Source organism: Eleutherodactylus coqui, chromosome 2 (genome assembly GCF_035609145.1).
Source record: "Eleutherodactylus coqui strain aEleCoq1 chromosome 2, aEleCoq1.hap1, whole genome shotgun sequence".
NCBI classification, from domain to species: Eukaryota; Metazoa; Chordata; class Amphibia; order Anura; family Eleutherodactylidae; genus Eleutherodactylus; species Eleutherodactylus coqui.
Window position 1 is genome coordinate 15,458,220 of NC_089838.1, and position 23,632 is coordinate 15,481,851.

Sequence of the window (23,632 nt, forward strand, 5' to 3'; positions counted from 1 at the left end):
CGGCACCATGGAGACGAGGACGCTAGCAACAGAGCAGGTAAGTAAAAAACTTTTTATAACTTCTGTATGGCTCATAATTAATGCACAATGTACATTACAAAGTGCATTAATATGGCCATACAGAAGTGTATAGACCCACTTGCTGCCGCAAGGGACAACCCCTTTAAAGGTTACTCTAGTAGTGACCACATTTTAAAGAAAATGTTTTTGGAGTGCTATACCTACTGATAGCTGATAAATATACCTGTAACTTCCTCAGAATTTTTCATGGTTTTCCGGCTGCTCCCGCAGCACCCACTTCTCGTTGTTCATTCATGTCTTCCTCTTCTGTAATTTCCAGACGATCTCTTCCCTGGCTCTATTACAAAGTCCGACATCCTTAGCGCTGGCATCTTAGTACGTTCTTCCTCCACCCACCTCACACTAGAATCTCAGATCACTAGGCACTGCCATCTGGTCCTGTCCGCTTGCCCATGTGATGAACATTTAGGGTAGACTTGACAAGCTATGGACAGTACCGGAGGTTCACTGTGTCAAGAAGAAGAACATTATGTCAACGGTGATGGGTTACTATAAAACAGTGGGGTCACGTGCCAGTAGGTGGGAGATGCTGATGGATGTGGAAACAGTAGTAGAAGCATGTTGATAAAAGTTTAAATATTGCTTATTTAGCATGAATGCATATACACTATCCAACCGAGAGCGTTTGGACACCCTTGTAAGTAGAATGGATCATGTCTTATTAGCGTATCATGTGTCCTAAGCATGCTACATAAGATACAGACCCTTGTAGACATCTGCAAGAATTTCTGACCGGAATTGCACGCTACTGGATATATGGGTTATACTGCTGCACAAAAGATGTCCATCATCGGCGTGTCTACAATGGTGCAAGGAGCATCGTCATTGGACAGTTCAGCAATGAACAAAGCTCTATGAATCGCACTACTCCACGTTCAAATCTGATGGATGTACCTGGGTGTGGAGCATCCAGGGGAACACCGCTTGCCTGACTCTGTTGTGCCAACAGTTAAGTACAGCAGGGGTTCAGTTATGGTCGGGGGATGTCTTATGTTGGAAGAACCATGAACACATTAACTTTAACATTCTAGACAGTAATGATGATATGGTAATACTCTGGGAATGGTCAGTAATACTTCCAACAAGACAACGAGCCTTGTCACAAATCCAACCCTGTTCTACGTTGGTTTGAGGATATGGATGCTCCACGATTGGACTGGCCTGAACAGAGTCCCAACTTGAACCCTACTGAAAATCTTTGGGAGGAACTGGAACATTGGGTCAGGAATCTTCTTTGAGAGAACTTTCCAGACATTTGCAGAATGAATGGAGGGAAATGGAGTTGAAGTGTATCAGATATTAGTAGAAAGTATCCCATACAGGGTATCTGATGTCATTAGCAACAAAAGAGCCCCACTAAGTATTAACATATGGAAATAAATACTACTTCTGATTCTTGCTCAGATGTTAAATTACTTTTGGTAGGATAGTGTAGCTGAAAAGTCCCAGAATATTTCTTTAAGTCTTAGAAAACTCATTCAATTTAAGAACAGTCTGTTTGATGTATTCCTCATGTCCAGGTTTACTCCTCCAAGCTATGGAGGTTGCACTTGAACAATTGCTGTCTTTTCTATTACTTTTTACTTGCAACTTCCATCCATGTCAAACAACCTTTGGCACCATCTGCTTCCAGTTTCTTCTGGTCTAGCCATGCGGAACTTTAAGGTATAGCATACCTGTGCCCCATGAGATAGGTACATTTGTTATCGAGCCTAGTGTGTGCTCCCTGGTAAACAAAGGGTTACGGCCAGGATGAAATTTCTTTAAGAAAAAAAAGAATGGTAACACAGACCTGAAATATTTTACATTCCTTAAAAAAAAGGAAATTGTAACCTGACCGCACCGTTCTGTGTGTCTAATCAATGCAATTTGCCATCTGTCTAAATATACACATTCAGAAATGCAAATAACATGAATAAGGCCCAACTAAATGCAGATATCTTGACCTGCACCAATTATCATTTCCCAGGGCCAAGACCAGACCATGTCGGGCCATGTTTGCACAGGAATTAAGTTACTGACTACATTGCTGGAATCCCTTCCTACTTCCGTAGTTGTCCAGATGTTCATGTAAAGAACATTTATATGAAAAAGAGATTGCCATCACTGTGACATTCTAGGCGTTATCCGAGAAGGAAACCCCTGATGCAGTCCAGATCCAGCGCACGATGCCGGTACCTTCACTCCCAGCCTGCTTTCGACAAAACCAAACAGCCTTTCTTTACTAATTCTGACAACATCTTTGTAACACAGTAGATGTGGACCCACTGTGTCACTGACTGATTTGGCGTTGGGCTATTCCTGAGAACTACACTAAGAGGTCCCCAGGTTTTCACCCTTTAACCTCGTTTCAAGGGATGTGACCTTCACAGCATGAAAACACCAGGTTGGCTCCCCAGGAATAGTCTCAATACAGTTGTAAAAACTGGCACAAGACAGGGTCAAGCTCGCCGGCATCTGGATCGGCATGTGGATGCTGTAATCTTTGGGCAGACAGGGGCGTACCTGCTGTGTTGTCTCCCGAGTTCTCCAGCGGAGACTTTAGTGCCACTTCCTCTGTCCAGCTCTAGCTCCACTGCATCGAAGACATGCTCACCAGCCTGCTTTCCGTAATTGGTTCTCATGCTCAGCATTAGAGTTCAGGAAAGGTGGATACAAAGGCATACGGTCAAAACCAAGAATCAAGCAGAATACATATATACCTTCACAAAATCACTAAGAACCTAATGCTTAGGCACCTTCCAGTGGACAGAGGTGCCCTAAAAAACCCAGCAAGTGTCTGGATAGGTTGGGAACAGGAAAGAGGAGTGTGTATGCTATCCCCTTATGTGCGGCCCTTATGGGCAGAGGAGACGGCAAGAAGTGTATTACAATGTCTGCAGCGCAGAAAATAAAATTGACGTCTGCAGTTTTTGGGAAGGGGGAGTACGGGGAGGCACCACCGTCTGTGTCCGACAGCCATGACACCATTTAAGTGGTTACCATTTTTGGGAAAACACATAAATGCTGCAAAAAGTATGAAATGTCATGCAAATTTAAGGGTTCAGTCCCATATTTCATAAATGTATGAAATACATATCTCATCTATTTGGTTTTTTAGCTTAAACCGTGCTAGCAATAATCCCTTACAATCCAAAAACTAATGCCAAAACGTTAGACAAAATAAGGTATGCGAGGGGCTTCATACATATCTGGAGTTTATAACACCCCACCCTAATGAAAATAAGCATTTCAAAAGCTTGTGATGTACCTATGGCCAATTTTCCGTTCATCCATCATAGAGAACTTAAAGAATGCTTCGCTTTGAAGGCTCTTTCTTCTAAATTGGATCCTTGTTCATACAAACAGCATAAAAAGGCAATCTGATTTCAAACACCTCTAATCAGTAAATGGCAAAACTGAGGAGCATCAAAGTCTTAACTTTCACAGTCAATTTAATAGACGCCAGAAAAGAAATCTACAGACTGAAGCATGAAAGTCATCAGAAGGAATTTGTTCTTCAAGATGATCGAATGGTAATCCATATGGAACATTTGCCATTCTTCATGCTAATTATTCCATGATGTCACTTTTGCATTTTCTCAGTCTAACTAAAAACCTTTGGTCTTCAAAGTCTTTATGTTTGAAGGCATCAATTCTTTCTTCTTTGATAGTTCCTGATTTAGAGACGTAACTTTAAGTTCCTGGGCCCCAATGCAAAATCTCTAATAGAATCCAGAACCAACCATGCACCTTTCATACTTCTGGCATCTTATTATGTGACCCCCTCCAGGGCCATGTGTGACTATTATTCTGTACCCCCTATAGTTACTGCCCTGTCTATAGAAGAGTATATGGGTTTTTAATAGAATTTCTATTTTTGTTTAAGGCTACCCTCACATATAAGGTTTTGATAGGCTAGTATGCGGTCAGTCTATCATCCATGGGACTATTCATACGAACGATCTCTCCTGCAACTTGCCATACTGAACTGGTCGATGGGGAAAAGCATAAAGTAACAAAAAAATAATGGACTTGCTCAAAGTAGCAGATGATCAGTTGGGTTTGGCGATCATGCTGTAGGGTTGTATTTACAGCCAACCACAGCAGAAAAAAAACTGAACACGCAACATCACTTTTTGGGCATTCACCAGTGTGCCGTCAGCCATCGTGATCCATCATTTTCATATCATTTTCAACAATGGCCAAAGTCAGACATTCTGGACGACTCTTACCTGTGTAGGCAGCTTGGCAAAACTGAGGATTAGGTCTCTTAGGCGTAAAGAAAAATCTCACACTTGTCTACCCTCTAAGGGTGGCTTTACATGGGACAACTGTTGGGTGCTTAAGTCGCCCCAACGATTATACACATCTGTACTTTCACACAGGAGTGATAATCATTCAATGAATGGATGCGGAGTAGGGCAGCGACCTCTTCCGGCCATTTGCCTCCATTCAGAGTAAATAGGCAGTCGTTCATTGATGAATAATTGCCTGTTACATGGGTTGATTGAAGCAGATGAATGGCCATCCAAGTTATACCTGAGTAGCTTGAGTTTGCAAGAGTGGGAGCCCCCACTGTAATGTCCAGATGTCCTAAAACTACTATAGATAGGCTTTGTCTTCTTGAAGCAACTTCTTTAAAGCCATTCTCCATGACATGACTGCCAAGAAGGCAGATGGGGATCCACCTTGTCATACACCGGTTTGACTTTGGGCTATTTGTAGAGGCAGCACCTGGGGAAACCCAGTTTTTACCCATGACTCCTCCAAGTGGGATATGGTCTTTGCTACAGGACACTTGAGCCATTACTCATACAGTTAGTCCTGGTAGTGGCTGCCGGTGCTACACTTGGCTGAGGTGCGGTACCTAAAGGTGTCAACATGAGTGCAGTTGGAAGACAGGCTGGCAGTACAGGTGCAATAATAATAATCTCCATGCTGTAGGTCAGGGAAGGCAGCAGGCAATAACAAAGTTAAGATTATAGAGCCAAGGCCAGGGAGCACAGATGTCATAATGGTCAGAGTCAGGCAAGAGTCAGAACCAGAATAAAGACAACCAGGGACTTCGTCACAAATGGAAGTAGAAGATGTAATTGCTTAAGCATTCTCTGTGGTGGAAGGACGCCTATTATAGCTGACGGTGGAGTGCGATTGCTGAGGGACTGGATTAAGTAGTGCATGCTGGCCATAATGGAAGGGGATTGGAGCTACAGGCAGTGACCTGGGGGACGGAGGAGGCGACGTACAATATATTGGGAATGGCGGCACCTGACCATGGCTCCAGTGACAGAGAAGCCATGGCGCATCGTCACAATGACCCTAAAAGATTACTGTGTGTTACATCCTCTGCTGCACTGGTCGTTCTGTCTGTGTTTATTTTCCTGGAGTGATGACGTGACATATATGCACATGACCACTGCAGCCAATCACTGTCATACGCCGTACATGTTAGTATCACCTAACCGCTGATGCCAATGATCGGTTGCAGTAGTCAGTTGTATGCATGGCATGTCATTGGTACAGGAAAATAAAGAAAGACCATCAGAGACCACCGGAACATTGGCAGCAGGGAAATTAGCAGGCGGCTAATATTTGCTTCTTTTATTCTAGAACATTTCCTGCAGCTGCTTTACTTTTAGACAACCTCTTTAAAGACTTTTAGACATACTACAGGTTACTTACTATGTTTAAAACTACTAAGCAGGGGCGTACCTATAGAGGATGCAGGGGATGCAATTGCACCCGGGCCCAGGAGCCTTAGGGGGCCCATAAGGCCTCTCTTCTCCATATAGGGAACCCAGTACTATGAATAAAGCATTATAGTTGGGGCCCTGTTACAGATTTTGCATTGGGGCCCATAAGCTACAAGTTACGCCTCTGCTACTAAGAGAGTACATGGCAAATAGACACGGTCACTCTGAATTCTGTACATTGGCACTTTAATAGTTAATTTCCTTTTTTAATAATAATCTCTTGAATTGTATTTCACTTTAGGTCATAGGAACGGAAAAGCTGTGAAAATCCAAGAGGAAGGAGCAAGCCTGCCAAGCAGAACTGAAGCTACAGGAACAACTGTCCATTAGTCACAAACCTATATAGTTTTGTTTCGAAGTCATCATTTCCTTAGGAGGACTGACGTTTACGTTTCAACTCATCCGCCCTTTCTCCAGATACAAATATTAAATTTGGAAACTGCTTTACGAAATAGTTTTAGTATCCTTTACTGTGGAGACAAATGAAGTGACCCACACATATCTATGGACCAAAGATCTGTGAAATGTAGGATTTGCTGAAGACATACGCTAATACTGGCTGATAACGGTGATTTATTACCCTTTACAATCTAGCTTTGCAGATCATGTGGACAAGTTCCTTTTGGATCCTCCTGTGATAAATCTTCTAAGCAAAGAAAAGCATTTGGTAGGAAGAAGTCATGATGCTGAAGTCGAGTACAATCTCACAGAACTCATTGGGAGGGTCCATAGTTGCACATGGCCATCCTTGTGGATTCAGGGATCGGAATGCAGTTGGGCATGAATCTTGGAATTCTACCCCAGATGTGGAGTTTCCAGAAGTGGAAAATAATAAAAGGAAATCAAAAGAGAACGATGAGTTTGTTCAGGTTACAACAGCTGTGTGGGCAAAAGTTGAAGAAGAACCAGATGAGCCTTCAAATGGGTTCACTACGGATAGAAATACTGGAAAGGAAGAAGAAACCAAACCAGTTGAGGCTCTTATGAAATTGGATCCTGTTCCTATCAAGGCAGGTGGAAACAACCTTCAATGGAAAATTGTGCCAAACACCAAGGTGGTGTCCTCTGTGCAACAGCCAAGGAAGATATGTAAGTTCAACTCTTCTCCTACATATGTATGATCTTGAGGTTCTCACAGATAATACGTAATCATATACAAATTCAGAATCCAATTTATGCTAGATCCCGATTCTCTTTGGACTTGGGTGTGAAGATATGGTTCCACCAATGATCCATTATATGCTGATACGGTAATAGAAGATTATGCCAACTACTAGTGCCTTGTTTTACTAGTTCTCAATGGGAAATCATGTGGTTAATTAGTATCAACTGCACTGAAGGAACAAAACAATGTGGGATCTATGTCATAGAAGTCTATTGTTCTCTCGGAGGCTTTCATATGTTCTTTCAACATGTTCATTTAACACAAGGTTTTCATTTGAAGTCGTAAAATGCATGTCGAGTAAAGTTTGAAGATACAAGCATCCAACTGCTGGATATCAGGTCAACTTCAATTCATGACCCTTGCAGTTGTATCTCTCTGAATTTTTATCAGACATAGAAAACATCCTGTTCTTATAAAAACACAACAACGTTCCACATAGCAGCCCACACCTATGGGGTACATGTTAGGAATTCAGACATCCTCAATTGTGAGACTGATTGCTAATAAACTATTGGCACACAGCATGTTTTAGCGAATGTGGCTAAATAAATACTATGTTGGATAGCATGCGGTTATCTTTAGTAGGTGTTATGAGTCCATCAAATAAAAAATACCCCCCACATTTTTGGTTAAAGTCTTATGTTCCCCATAGAGTGAAATACATTATGGTGCTACTAACAAAACTAAAGGCTCACCTAGCCTCTGTTCCTCTTCCGGCGCACTCCTTCACAATGGAGTGGGTGGGAAGACACTGATGAGTTACATCACCAACTATACCCACCTGCTTCATTCACTTAGACAATTAGTTACAAATATTAGCGCAGTCTTTGACTATCTTCTTTCCCAGATTACTGAGGGAAAGCCGTAGTCTTAAAGTCACAATGAAACATTGTCGTCATGTCCATTGCCAGGTTTGTGAAAGCAGCTAACGATGCATTGCTCGGTCCCACAGAACCGTTTCTTTGCAGAAATTCTCCATCATAATACCATAGATTGACTCCTACTACATATTTTGCCTTCTCGGCTAAGACACGGTGGTGGCTGTATCACAGACTAAGGGCCTGTGGTGCTAATTTTCGTAAACACAGAACTTTTGAGTCATCAATACATGGTCCACTCATCAACAAATAATTGATTCATCAGTCAGAGAACTCTTGTTTTTTATGTTGGGAACTTGGAATTTTGTTCTTCTTGTGAGGAACTCAGTCTTGTTCTGCAGGTGGTTAACTTAGAGTCCTGTTTTTCAGGAGTAGAAGTCAGAGTTTTGTTCTTCAGGTGTGGAATCTGGAGTGGAGAAATTGGAGTCTTGCTCTTCAAGTGGAGAATGTAAAGTCTTGTTTGAGTTATAGAGAATTTAGAGCCTAGTTCTTCAAGTGGAGTACAAGTGCCTTGTTTTTCAGTTCGAGTCTTGTTCTTTAGGTGACAAGTTCAGAGTCTTGTTCTTCGTGTGGAGAACTCAGAGTTTTGTTCTTCGGGTGAAGACTTCAGAGTCTTGTTCTCGTGGTAGAGAACTTAGAGTCTTGTTCTTCCAGCACAAAAACTGGAGTCTTGGATGGAGGACTCATAGTCTTGTTCTTTAGGTGGAGAACTCAAAGTCTTACTCTTTAGTTAAAAAGAAGCTCAAATTCATGTTCTTCAGGTGAAGAACGCAAATCTTATTTTGATAGTGGAGACTTCTCAAAGTCTTGTTCTTCTGGTGGATAAGAAGGTGAAAAAAAGATAGGGGTGAAGCTACCTGAATGAGTAAGTGATTTGGATAAATATAGGTAGAGGAACGTGCAGAAGATGTGATTCTCTCTCTTGTTATGATGGTGGGTTGTGAAAAGGCCTAATTGTTTGGGTGCAGCCAACCCAATGATCGTCGCACTGGCAGGTGAGACTATTCTGATGGATGCGCCAATACCCATCACATTTTTCTCTCCACTAATTTTTTAGGTGGAGCATTTGAAGTCTTGTTCTTCAGGTGGAGCATTTAAAGTCTTGTTCCTCATGTGGAAAACTTGGAGTCTCGTTCTTCAGGTAGATAATATGTAGCCTGGACAATCATCGACTTTGTCTAAAAATAAAATAAAATAGTAAAAATAATAAAGTTACCCCCCCCCCCCCCTTCACACTATTCAAAAGTTAATTTATAAAATAGCCTTTTGAAGACCTTGCACTGTCCGAGTCAGGACATCTACAAGGCTAATCATTGCTGTTTTAGACTATATTTGTAGCTTAATAGATAAAACCTAGACATAAGCAATATAGATTTGCCGGCACCATCGCATGCTAGCCATATAATATATCAGTTGCTAATTATACGCATACATAATGTGAGAGAACCAGGTGATTATGCTGGTTCATGTGATGTCAACAAGACTGTCCACTATCTTAACTGAACACACCATTAAATAGATATACAAAGCAGAGGCGTAACTTGAAGCTCCTGGGCCCCAATGCAAAACTTGTAACAGAGCCCCCAACTATAATGCTTTACTCATAGTACTGGGCTCCCTATATGGAGAAGAGAGGCCCCTAAGGCTCCTGGGCCCGGGTGCAACCGCATCCCCTGCACCCTGTATAGTTACGCCCCTGATACAAATGAAGACTACATTTTATTAGCCTTCGTGACTACATATTCTTATGAATACATTCTCTACACCTGGTATACACATGTAACTGAAATGTAATTGTGTGAAGAAACCGATGAGAGCATATCACCAACCCTGCCAATATTTGATCCTGTTGCACCGTGGGTTAAGTGATAACAAGATAAAAATATCTGAATTTCTAAGTCAATATTTCTACATATTCCCAAAACTAATAGAAAATATCTTCTAAAGTCTAACGAGAAGCAGATCTTAACTTAATGTCCAAAAGAAGACAAAAGCCTGTCAACCACCAACGTATAATTGTTTTTGACATACAGTCAACTTGAGACCATTCCATAAAATCCATGTTGATATCATTATAGCGCATATCTTGATTTTCAACAATGTAGACAAGAAGAAGATAACTCTTTTTTTATCGGTGCGGCCCAAAAAAAATATTCCTGAAATGACTTCTCATTGCCGAAAATACATTTTATTTATGTTGAGCAAAATATGCATTTCGGACTCGAACCAAGTCCTTCATCATGTTATAAATAAATAGGAAAAATGTATTATCGTGGTTGCGTCTCGTTTTTGACTTTTATTATGCCAGATTTTTGGCAGATTTTGTATTCTCTGGATTTATTATAGTTTTTGCATCTGTAGACGCGCAGCACATAGAGTGGCCGGCAGAGGGGCCTAGACAGGCATTCTGAGACCTGGAAGGAGAGGGTTGATGCCTATGGGTGTGGCAGGAACCAATATAAAAGTCTTAAGGCCCATTTAGATGGGATGAATGTAGGGCAAACGATGCCCGACACTCATCCCCGAACATACCAGCTCCCGTGTTGTTACTCACTGACAGAGCGGCCAGCAGGGGGGCAGGGAGGCTGCAGGAGATTTCTCTCCTCGCTTTCCCCGCCCCTCTCCATTGACTTAACATAGTGGCCGTTCAATACTGAACGGCTCCTATTTACACTGAACGATCGTTCAGTTCATCATCTATCCTTTATGCTGTATAAACGATGGATAATGAGCTGAACGATGATCGTTTAGCGTAAAAAGCAGCTGTCAGTACTGAATGGCCACTATGTTAAGCCAATGGAGAGGAGCGGGAAAGAGCGAGGGACGAATGTCCCATCATTTGGCAGACATTCATCCCGTCTAAATGGGCCTTTAGTTCCTGACACACTCAGGGGAAGTTACAGCTCAGTGGAGCTGGAAGGGTTGAAAGCCTGAGGTCCAGTTTTGACCACTGAGTTCTGATGTGGACCCATTCTGGGACTGTGACGGAGGAGGATGCCCTCCAGACCCGCCACCCCCCGGGCGGGGTAGTGATGGTGGCCCTGTGGCTTTGTGAACCCTGAATTATGGACTTTCTATGCGCGGTATGATATACCTGTTTGCTGTGGAGTAAAACTGTCAAGTGCCAGATTTAAAAGAAATCTAGTCTCCTGGAGCCTTTATACACGTGTGGTGCCCATTTCTCTGATGTTGAGGTATAGCAAGAGTAAACCCCCTTGCCACACGTCATAAAGAACAGTAATATGTGGCACACTTGACTGGTTGGGTCATATACTTAGAATATGGGTGTGGCTTTGTCGAGTGGTAAAATGCGCCAAGTTTATTAATGGTGTGCGTTTTTGATGCAAAAGACTAGTCTTATCTATAACATCCGAAGGGCGGTATAAAGAATAGAAAAAGTCTAAGATACGCCAAATCTAGTAAACAATGTGCAGCTCTTCAGCCTACCTCTTTAGTTGTCTTTGAGACATTATTGATAAATTCCTCCTTATGTTTGGATTTTGACATAGAGTGGAATCTATTATGAGGGTTTTTTAAGCCAGTTTTGCCAAAAGTTTTGCCACATACATGCATGATTACCTTTTCTTGACTAGAAAGGATCACTTAATGTCCAACAAGGAGGGTGGGTGGTAAAGGCCTCTTAGGTCCCCAAGGTGGCAGAAGCGTCAGGGCACATGCTTCATGGTTCCTCCCTATAATCTGCTACTCGCCATATATACTTCTTTAGTTTAGTTCTGATCTAGAGCTCTCATGCTATTTAGCAAAATGCCTCATTCAAAGAACTCTTCGTTGTCGATTGACTTCTTCTGGGGTAGGTTTGTGGGTGAAGGAGTGTGACCACCAACGTGAGCTTGAAGATGACGTCCAGTGCAGTTGTCCTCCAAGGACCATTAACTCGTAGTGGAGTCTGGCCTCCAGGATGCCACTTGTTATGGTGGACTTTATTGGTGTCAAAGCCAGTTTCACATTGAAATGCCATATTATTAATGAATATTCATCTCAGGATAATGCCCTTCAGCATGGTTCTGACCATCAGATGCAAGTGGTCCCAAACCTGAAACTATATCTACAAAGGGTTTCAGGTCTCCATTTCTCTGGTGGTTTTTAAATGAATAAACTAACAGAAACTGGGTGTTGTTTATGGGAGGACCCGATGGCAGTCGGGGACAGTTTTCGATGTGTACATAAGGGAGGGAAGAACACAACATAACTGAAATGCCATAAGTGCTAAATGCTATACTGCAGCTGGTGAGGAAAAAGGAAAGAATGATGGGAGAATGAATGAATTCACTGAATTCACTGTCATTCACTCAATAGAATTACAGATTAAAGCGCTTATTTGGGATTCTAAAAAACATGGCTGCTGTCTTTCAGCCGGTCCATGTGTGGCACGCCGATCAGCCCCATTTACTTCAACGGAGGACAGCTCAGCAGTTCGAAAAAAGCCCAGACAACCCCTTTAACTATATATTCACTGCTGGGCTGGCAGAACTATTCCTACAGATAATGCTTAGACATGGAGATCGTAGCTAATTTTTGAACTTCGCCCCCACATGCCTGAACCGCCATATGTACCATCTGTGCATACAGAAATCTAGGTATCCTAGGCAAATGGTTACCTCTCCCGCATAACCGCGAGCTTCAGATGTATCAAAGGGCACGGGATATTTCATTTTAATAACTGCTCTCTGACAAGGCTGGAAGTGTTCTGGTGCCTCCTTGGCACCGCTGGGTAGTGCCAGTTGATAGTGTTGTGTTAGGACCCTGTATTGTACATGACGGGGCACCAGGGGGATTTTCTCTGCAATTATCTGTGTAATTACTTTACAGTTAAAGCAAATTATCTTTTATACTTATCTGCAGATGTGTAATGTTTTGGCAAGAGGCTCCCAAGTGAGGTTTTACAAGTTTATTGCCAAAGGGGCGTGTAGGTATTTAATATGCCCCCTGGCACTGGAAGAGTTGAAGGAGACAGTTACCATATAGTACGCTCTAGTTTAGACATGCCGCTAAGTTCTTCCTCAGTCATGGCCCCCTGTCCTTTTGCAGTGAAGATTAATGGCTGGACTTAAGGCCTCGGCTACAGGAATGATTGAAGAGTAACATGTCAGTGGCAGGTTGTGCCGGGGATCGGGCCGCAGGGGTCAGCTGGCCTGTCATCTGGCAGGTTGTGCCGGGGATCGGGCCGCAGGGGTCAGCTGGCCTGTCATCTGGCAGGTTGTGCCAGGGATCGGGCCGCAGGGGTCAGCTGGTCTGTCATCTGGCAGGTTGTACCGGGGATCAGGCCGCAGGGGTCAGCTGGCCTGTCATCTGGCAGGTTGTGCCGGGGATCAGGCCGCAGGGGTCAGCTGGCCTGTCATCTGGCAGGTTGTGCCGGGGATCAGGCCGCAGGGGTCAGCTGGTCTGTCATCTGGCAGGTTGTGTCGGGGATCGGGCCGCAGGGGTCAGCTGGTCTGTCATCTGGCAGGTTGTGCCGGGGATCGGGCCGCAGGGGTCAGCTGGCCTGTCATCTGGCAGGTTGTGCCGGGGATCAGGCCGCAGGGGTCAGCTGGCCTGTCATCTTGTCTGCAGGCCAGCAGTTGTCATTGATTTGCTATGAAGGATCCAGAATTAGTTGCAATTACTACAATATAGTAGGAACAGGCACGCTACCTAAAATATAGTCTCCCCTATACGGGGTGGATCCTGTGCTATATCTCACTGCTGGTGTCCTATCATGCTTGAATGGGAAGGCCTGGATGTGCCACACGATGGTGCTGATTCTGAGTGGAAGTCAGTTGCATATCTGCAGCTCATGTCGGACCATGTGGCGCTCCACTCACATCCTCCGTAGGCGTCCTGCTGCCAGCGCTCCCCGGCTTCTAGTGCCCAGCGGCCGGTAGTGGCCTCACCTGACCAGCATCACCGGACCAGCAGCGCCGCACCTGATCAGGCTGTTGGGAACCGGAAGTCGGGGAGTGCTGACTGAAAGAAGACTAGTGAGGAGGCCGCATAGTATCAAATCGGTTGCGGATGCGCGGCTGATTTCCAGTCAAAATCCGCGGATTTTGAGGGGTTTTTGGATGCAGAAAAGTGTTGCGCAATTTGACACGGAAATGTCCGCTGCGGACATTGCGCAGCATTTCAGCCACTTGTAAACATACCTTACGTAAGCTTGAGGTACGCCCCTATATCAGCCCCAGTAGTAATAGTGTCCCCTATATCAGCCCCAGTACTAATAGTGACCCCCCCCACAGTAGCCCCAGTAGTAATAGTGACCCCCCCCACAGTAGCCCCAGTAGTAATAGTGACCCCCCACAGTAGCCCCAGTAGTAATAGTGACCCCCCCCCCCCCACAGTAGCCCCAGTAGTAATAGTGACCCCCCCCCCACAGTAGCCCTAGTAGTAATAGTGACCCCCACAGTAGCCCCAGTAGTATTCAATGGGAAACACTTGCAATCCTCTGACACGCGTGACACAAACGCCTCGCATTGCGTGTAAAACGTGCGTTGGCAGCGTGACTTGGCCCTTGTGAATGTAGCTTAAAAGATCCGAGAACAGTGAAGTAGTAAACTTTGTAAAAACCAAAATTTGTGTCAGTATTAAAACGTTTGGCGACAACTGCGTAGCTGCATGGGCACTCATACAGGCAAGCACCGCCCACTTGACTTTTTAGCCCAGAATGAGCAGAGATGTTAATGAATTAATGGCCAGTTGTACTGAATCTGTGCCCACAAATATGTATTAATCTGCCCAGCTCAGTGCGCCCTTGTCCCTGGCCAGCGTAGCCAGCTCTCCGATATAGAACGGCCTTTCATTGTGAACAGCGAAGAGAAGAGCTTCTTCTGTGCATTCAGAGACCGATAATCATATGCGCAGCCCTGATGTAACCCGAAAGTCTGCTGATCCAGGCTGGATGTCACGGTGTCTGGGCAGCGTCTGGTACCTGGAGGCACATATACTATTCCACATAATATTCCAATCTATTAACCCTTTCCAATCCAATTTGTATTCTGGTTTTCCTAGGGGGCTTACTCTTTTTCTGCCATTATACAATGGCGCTATATGCTGGCTAAAGCCAGTACTGCATGAGGTGACACGTTGGATAGGCTCCGACAGCAGAGAGGCTGGCAATATACAGTAAGAGAACCCAAACGGACGTCTTCCAACATCGGAACTGTACAGCCCTAAATCATAATGTCTTAAGACGTCAGACAGAGGATTGGAAAGGGTTAACATGTTACATTATTAATACTTAGATATATTACAATGCTGCTTTAAAACAACAACAAAACACTAAAATCGGGAATATAAAAATATATAGGGAGTTATGGTATATTTTTTAAAAATTGGCTTTAATAGCTTAAAGGGGTTGTCTAGTTATAAACTAGACAACCCCTTTAATGATTGATGGCCTATCGTCGGCAAAGGAGTAAATTAATAGGAGTCTGTTGCCTGGAACCCCCAAAGTCAGCTGTTCACTGGGCCAGTGCCCTCGTGCACTGATTTCTGCAGGAAGCAGACAGCTCCATTCCCACTGCAGTGGGGCAACTTGGTATTACAAGTATTACAGGGGATGTACAAAAATATGGAAACACCCTACAAAATGCCTGGGATTTTAATCATGAGCACTGAGCTGCCCTTTTGATCCTGGCTTGGCAGAGAGTTTTCCCACTAAATTTGTGTTTACTTCACCTCTTGCCCTGCTCCGGGTGGTTTTGGGAGCCAGCTAGTAACAGCAGCTAAGTGGCTCAAACCCCTGACCAATGGGACCTTGTTGCTCGGGCTGATGTTCACTTCTGCCCGGCAGCATCTGTGTCATATTACCTCCACTTGAAATCGTTCTCTACATGTCTTATTGTAATGTGGTTTATAATGCCATGTAACTTAAGGCATGCATTTCGTATGGTATTTTCATATTTTTATCCATTCCCTGTATATTCATTTCATTGGGAACTTGGCCCTGCAATACCAAGTCTGGCCACTGCAGTGGGAACAGAGCCATCTGCTTCTTACAGAAATCATCTCAGTGTAGGAGTGCACTAGCCCAGCAAACAGCTGATTTACGGGGCTCCAGGTTGACGCACCTCCCGCCGATCAACTATTGATAACTTATCCTGAGGATAGACCATCCAGAGTTTTTAACTGGACAACCCCTTCAAAATGAGAGATAGGCTCATCAAAATTGTAAAAATCAGGTAATGTTCGTTGGAGTAGCTGCCATTTGACAGCCAGTCACTTCTCTGTGTCATCTGTAATAGTGTAATGTAAAGGTAGTGTTATGATGGTGCGACAGAGGTGACAGACCATGCAGCACAAGAGAACATTTGACTATGTACACCATATCTACAGTCCATTCCATAGGAGAGCACATCAATACTTGGACTGATGGGATGTTAGTAGAGATGAGCGAGGCTAAGGCTAACTACTTGAGCGAGTAGTGCCTTGGTCGAGTATCTGCCCGCTCCTCTCTAAAGATTCGGCTGCCGGCGGCGGGCGGGGAGCCGCGGGGGAGAGCGAGGAGGAACGGAGGGGAGATCCCTCTCTCCCTCTCTCCCCCCTGCTCCCCCCTGCTGACTGCCGCAACTCACCTGAAAGATCTCTCCTCTCCAGCCGGCATTCTGGATTTTCTGTATATTTTCCTATCAAGTTGCAAGCGTTTCCAGAACTCATAGGCAACGTGTGAATCGCTCGCATCCGTAGACATCTATAGAGGCCGTCCATGCGTAATGCACACTAAAATGAAGCATGCTGCGATTTTTCTTCCCCCTGTGGTATATGCAATTCGTACCCGCAAGTGTCAAGGAAAATACGGAAATACATGCCTTTCAATGCCCATGTTTTGCGCAATTAAAATCCATTTGTGTGAGATCCCCCTTATTCTGGTGGCAACGACAAACTAAATTGTCCGTAACTGATGACCAACCTGGAGAGCCTCAGGAGCCGGACCTGTGTAGTTGACCAACAGTCGACATTAAAAAACAAAACAAAAATGGGGAAAAAACCGTAAACACTAAGAAAAAAAAAAAAAAAGAGGTATAGCGTGCGTGACGGGGGCTGGTCTGTTATTTACAGCTATATATTTACCAACATGTGATTCCTAAATTGTGGGATATTAAGCCCATTACTGGCCTTAGCTACTGTTTGTGTGACCCACATGGTCCAGCTCATAAAGGAGGGCACCAGACAAATGTAGGCATAGGGCGATCACCTACCTTGGACCTGCCAATCAGGGGATCTTCTTTCTCCATGTGGCAGTGTTTTATAGATCTACATGTAAAATCCTCCTCCTGACTCTGTCACCTTTCCTCTGATGTTCTGAGACAAAGCTGTGAGCCCATCAGTCCCCTCACTACACAATTGCTTGGTTCTGCTACTGTATTTATGTACTAAGCTCGGATCTGTGCTATATTTGTGTTATGAGCTTGGTTCTAGTATTGTGTCTACGTACGGAGGCTGGTGTGCTCTATTTATGTTAGGAGTTTGATTCTGCTGCTGTATTTATGTTATAGGCTTGGTTCTGATACTGTATTTATGTTATAGGCTTGGTTCTGGTGCTGTATTTATGTTATAGGCTTGGTTCTGGTGCTGTATTTATGTTATAGGCTTGGTTCTGGTGCTGTATTTATGTTATGAGCTTGGATTGGGTATCGTATTTATGTACTGAGGTTGGTTCGAGATGTGTTTATAAGTTTAGTTTTGCTGCTGTATTTATGTTATAGGCTTGGTTCTGATACTGTATTTATGTTATAAGCATAATTCTGGTGCTATATTTATTAACTGAGCTGTTCTGGTTTATTTGTGAAAGCAGACAATAGCAGACTGCCTATCAGTTCAATATATATAGTTCTTTTCTTATAATGGGGGGAGGGGGGGCAATGATAAAAATTCTGCACAGGGTGCCGTCTAACATAAGGCCAACACAGCTGAGCCCTGCCCCTATTCCAGCCAGGAGTGCCCCCAAAAGTACCCAGGAACACCTCTTTTAAGGCCAATTAGCATAAGCCCCACCCCTGCTTACTTTGTGTGTAATAAAAGGGGAGCAGAAATGCATTCAGTCATGTCATATGCTCACCTCCTTCTGGTTTTGTAGACGCATCCTATATACCACCATTATTAATCTTAGACAGTTTAAAGACTCTATAGCAGACCCCCATTAACCCTTTCCAATCCACTGTCTGACCTGTGAAGACATTATGATTTAAGGCCGTACAGCTCCGATGTTGGAAGACGCCCGTCGGGGTTCTCTTACTGTATATTGCCAGCCTCTCTGCTGTCGGAGCCTATCCAACGTGTCACCTCATGCAGTACTGGCTTTAGCCAGCAGATAGCGCCATTGTATAACGGCAGAAAAAGTTTAAGCCCCCTAGGAAAACCAGGATACAAATTGGACTGGAAAGGGTTAACATTTGACCCTACAGAGATGCATCATAGTGTCTTAGTGTTTTCCGCTGATGCCCCTTCTTTTTCTGTAGCAGTATGTCACCTAGTACTTTGTACGACAGGTGGGGTAATGTGAGATAAGACAGAGCAGACACGCGTTGGAGTGCATTGACCTCACACTTCTCAGGTAGCTCAGCAGTCAGGTGGACTGCATATACATGTATGAATAATTGATATCCCCTGATTGAAAGGGTCTATGGAGAGAGAACATCAATGGAGCAGATGTAAGATGAGAGGAAGTGCGAACAGACTGATGACCGGGGCTGGCGGTGATCAACACGCCACATTTGCTTCATTCAAGCCACATAATCTTCTTTTTTCCGTATAGAAATTAATGAAACGTCAAATTTATGGAATTCTATGAAGTCAGACATTGTAAAATGATGTTGAGCATTATCTACGGCAGTCCCATTGAATAGAATAGGGCAGCAGTACGCATGTGCGACCACCAGATCCACGTTCTTGGGTTGGACCCTAACTGATCAGCAACTTATCCCTTATCCCGTGGATAGGGTAATATTAAAAGTCATGATGGTCTATAGCTTTGGTTTTAGCAGCCAGGCCTACTGTGGCGCCCCTTCAGGAGGGACAGCTGATTAGCACCCTGTACCTGTACGGGTTGTACTCCTCTAAAACCACCTGTGCATCTATTACTTTAGGTATAGTAAGATGGTCAAATATGGGACAGAATGTCTTCCAAAGGCCTCACCAGGGGCGTAACTATAGAGGGTGCAGGGGATGCGGTTGCCCCCGGGCCCAGGAGCCTTAGGGGGCCCATAAGGCCTCTCTTCTCCATATAGGGAACCCAGTACTATGAATAAAGCATTATAGTTGGGAGCCCTGTTACAGGTTTTGCATTGGGGCCCAGAAGCTTCAAGTTATGTTTCTGTGCAGCATGGTTTAGGTATGGGTACGGGTACAGATAGAGGGGGGGCCCAGCTCACCTTTTGCATCAGGGCCCCTGAGCCTTTACTTATGGCCCTGGGCCTCACGAAGGGTTTGCCATGAAGACACAATTTGCCAGTCATTGTTGCCAGGTCTGCTGAGGACTTCTGGACCCGTGAGCTTTTTTGTGGCCTCTTTCCAAAAACTAACATCATATACTAAAGAGAATCTGTTAGATGCCCTGACCAAAGGGATTCGCCCCACACCCTTACGGTCGCATCCCGGCTGACTCCATTGGCGTTTTTAGTTTTCTTGTAGCCCCTCTCCCATTAGACCGCAATAGCTCCCATTACATAAAGAGCCCCAAACTAGTTTACTGCCAGCACAGGATCTCCACTGCTCAGTGTCAATCAATGTGATGTCAACCAATTGACACACTACTATTATTTAAGGACAACTCCAGCAAAAACACGTTTCCATCTCTGCCCCCTTACCAGATTGCCTGTCACACTCTGGGCATCTCCTATGTGACCTGCTTTATGAGGGTCATATGCCCAGACAGGAGATGCCATCTTGGCACAACCCCATTAAAGGGTCGTCCAGTTTCATGTAACCTATTAGTAAATTGTAAGATAAAAGAAGTGTCTCGCACCCTGGAGGACTTGTTCTGTCCTCCAGGGGGGCCAGTGGTATTGAGGCCTGTTGACACAAGCTCCGAGGGCCTGGCAGGGCTGACAGTCTACAACTTGCTTCTACTTGCATGAATGGGCTTTTCTTTCCCATGTAACAGGCAGAGAGGAGATGCACTGGTCAGCCCCTGGCACTGGCCACATTGGTTCAGATGGTGGCCACACGAGGAAGCCCTGGCTACATGGGGTGCATCAGAGGGTCCAGGGCAGAGTCACCGCATTGCTGACGGGAGAAGCTCATCCCTACCCCCTTCCTTCCTCTTAGTCCTATGTTCCTGCCCACTCACTCTGCATACAAACAACCGTGGTACAACAAAATGTAAACTTCCCTCCCTTACAAATAAAAAACGGTGTAATGCTCCATTTCTCCTGTGGAGGTGCTGCAGGAGAATCATACACTTACTCTCAGGTGTCTCCACATATTACAGCTGATGGCTGAGGGTCCTGCTTACAGCCGCCATGAATGAGGGTTTTAAGTCTACAGACTTAACAATTAGAATAATGGCTGTCTGTGATGATGATCCTCACATGTATGATGATCTCACTGAGGGGATGATGCTTATCAGTACTGAGGGAATTTCCAAGCAGAACACAATCCATACACGATGCCCGCAAATTCACCTTATCATCTAATCTCCTTTATCTCAATAAGCTGATCTTGGCACCTGGCGCCTTGTAGCAGCCAATATCTCATATTTGTAACATTCCCATGGAATGTGAGAGCTTTTGTTGTGTGTGAAAGAAATAGAGGAAGCAGAGGTGAAACCAGGTGTGTCCGAGAGCGCAGAATACACAGACGCTAGACAGCCGCCAATCGTCACATGAAATAACGCGAGAGTAATGCTGATAGGAACGGGGCTGTCCTGACTGAGAACTGTGGCTGCTGAGAACATGGCAGCACGGGTCTACCACTGTTATGGATCCTGCCCATGTTACGGGGCCACAGGGGTGGTACAGTTATTGAGCACTGTTGGGGACATTGTTACTGGGTCACTGAGGCTGCCAATTTAAGGGCAGCATCATAAATGGCACTGGTAGGCTGCTCTCACACCTGCGTTAGGCCCAATGCCCACTCACACGCACAGATCCCATCTGTGGAATCCATCAGTGCCCGCAGACATGGACAGGAAATCCAGCGCGGATCTCCTCCGTGCCAGGTCTTCTTTCTCCGGCACAGCGGATGCGTCCGGACGCATCGGCCAAGGTGCGAGATTCATGCGCAGTGCAATTTTTTTTAAAATCTTCTGCTTTCCTGTGGATCCGCGGCACGTCCACAGTGACAGCTGCAGGTGTGCCGCCGATCGGATGGCTTCCACTGACTTCAATGCGTAGCCATCCCTGCGAGATGCGCTGAAAAATAGAGCATGCTGCGATTTCTTCCCACGCATGCGATCCGCACTGTGGGGGAAAAAAATGACATCCACATGCTTTAAATTGTTTTGAGGATGCTGATGCATCCTATCTCCCGTGTGGGTGCCCTGCGCAGGTTCCACAAAGCAAATCCAGCCGTGGACATTTGGCCTAAGGGCTTATTCACACGAGCATATATCGGCCGGCGTTTTCACGGCCGGCCAATATATGCTACCATCTGATGCATGGGCGTGGCATATATGCCATCAGGCGGGGGGAGACAGTTTAGCTCTATTAGGCTGGATTCACACAGGGCGGATTTGCCACGGTTCTGCCGCAGCAGATCCGCCCGTGGCAAAACCGCCCGCGGCCGCTAATCTCGGGATTAGCCAGCCATGTGAACGAGGTTTCTCAGAAACCTCGTCCACACGGGACGGCTAATCCGCAGCGGTAAATCCGGCTGAAACCGCGGCTGCGGCGGTCGCAGCCGCGGTTTCCAAAGATTGAGCATGTCTGTTTACCTTCGTTTTTTTGTTTATTTATGTCACGGCCGCGCTCTCCTCTATGGGAGAGCTGGCCGCAACGGGAAAGCATGCGGCCGAGCCGCTTCAAAGCCGCCGCGGCTTAAACCGCGAGATTTCCGACGGGAATCCGCCCTGTGTGAACCCTGCCTTAAGCTGTCTTTCCCTTCCCCCTCCCTCCTTGCTAGCTCACCTCCTCTCTCCTCCACTCCGGCTGTTTGCAATAGGAGGAGGCGGGACTAAGCTCCCACCCCCTCCCCTTGTCCACAGCCAGCAATGGGAGGGGACGGGGCAGAGCTTAGCTCCGCCCCACCCCACCCTCTCCCATTGTAAATAGCAGCAAGGGGAGGAGAGGAGAAAAGAAGGGAGAGGGAGTTTAGCAGTTATGCTGCTAAACTCGCTCCCACCTCCCTTCTCCGGCCGCTGTCATTGGCTCCCATTGGAGTCTATGGCAGCGGCCGTAATCCGGCCAGAAAGATAGTTCCAGGACTACCTTTCCTTGCCCGGCCAGGCGCTTTTACGCCATGGGAATACACCTGTGTGATCTGATGCATTGGCATCCAATGCATCAGATGGTAGCTTATTTCGGCCGGACGTGAAAATGCCAGCCGATATACAGTATGCTTGTGTAAAAAAGCCCTAAAGGCTTATTCAGATGCCCGCGCTGTGTCTGGACAGGTGAGTATATTGTATTTTTTAGCCTCATGTCTGCGGGCACAGCTGGAATCTGCTTCTGGATTCTGCACTGGGAAACCATGTGTGCCCGCGGACATGAGGCCTAAGGAGACAAGAAAGCAATGTTAGTGACATTTTCCTGGGTCACTGAGGCTAGCAACTTAGTACTGTGACTGCAACCATTAATGGAGCACCATTGCCTACTCTATCTAAAAGGATATTGTAGCTGACCCTACTATGGGGCCACTGGAGCGGGCACTCCTATTGATCACTCTCGACAGCATTGTTACTGCCTCACTGATGCTGGAACATTCTTCCATTGCTCAACTGTCCAATGACAACGCTCCTTCCACCTTTATAAATGGGCTGATGCATCTTCTTTTCAAGAACTTCCCAGATGTTTGCAGGATGAATGAAGGGAAATATCAGCTAAAGTGTATTGGATGTTAGTAAAAAGTATGCCACGAAGAGTATCTCATGCCATTCGGGTAAAGGGGCCCCACTAAGTATTAACATATGGAAATAAGTACTACTTCTGATTCTTGCTTGGGTGCCCAATTATCCTTGGGAGGAGAGTGTATGCGCCTGTCTGAAAAGTGTTCAAAAAGTACTATGAAAAAGTTTCATTGACTATGGAAGGAAATTTCCTGAACCGAGAGGAAAGCAAAGTGAGAAGCAGAAGTTTGTTGGAAGCGAAGGCAGAGGGAGGCACAGAGCAGGAAGACTGCGTCAGCAGCGGCTCAGTGTGGTGAGGAGCTATTTTGACAGACACAGCCAGTTGCAGAGCACATCCAGGACATCCAATCTGCCTGCACTTAGCAGAGGAGGGGAGTGCGGTTAAATGAACCAAGTCTAGAGCCTGCAAGCACAGACTGACAAAGAGACAGCCCCGGATCACAGAGACGCTGCTAGAGGTGAGACCGCTGCAGATGCAACAGGTGTGGGGACTGGAGCTAGGGAGCCGTCTCTAGAAAAGTACTGAAACTACTTAGAACTCGGGATACATTGGCAGAAGAGCAACTCCCACCAGGTAGAACCAGCCGTCACGGGGCTTTAATCCAAGGGATCCCCTTTACCTGAACCAAACGGGGGCCAAAATAGCAAAAAAAAACGCTTATAATATTACAAAGACGTGTAAAATATGTTCTATTAACCCCTTACGTATGCTAAAAGTCAACTTATTGTTTTTGACATACTTAAGAGCGACTACTATAGTTTACAGCTGATAGAA

The 23,632-nt window shown here is 45.3% G+C and overlaps 1 protein-coding gene across 2 annotated transcripts in view; it reads left to right on the forward strand.

Moving 5' to 3' along the window:
* Positions 1–23,632, forward strand: part of SYNPO (synaptopodin) — a 109,416-nt gene that overhangs the window by 32,925 nt on the left and 52,859 nt on the right. For both annotated transcript variants that reach the window (XM_066590403.1, XM_066590402.1), the window contains one exon: positions 6,058–6,905. In XM_066590403.1, the coding sequence (XP_066446500.1) occupies positions 6,497–6,905 (409 nt within the window). In that variant the 5' untranslated portion in view covers positions 6,058–6,496. The remainder of the gene's footprint in view (positions 1–6,057; positions 6,906–23,632) is intronic.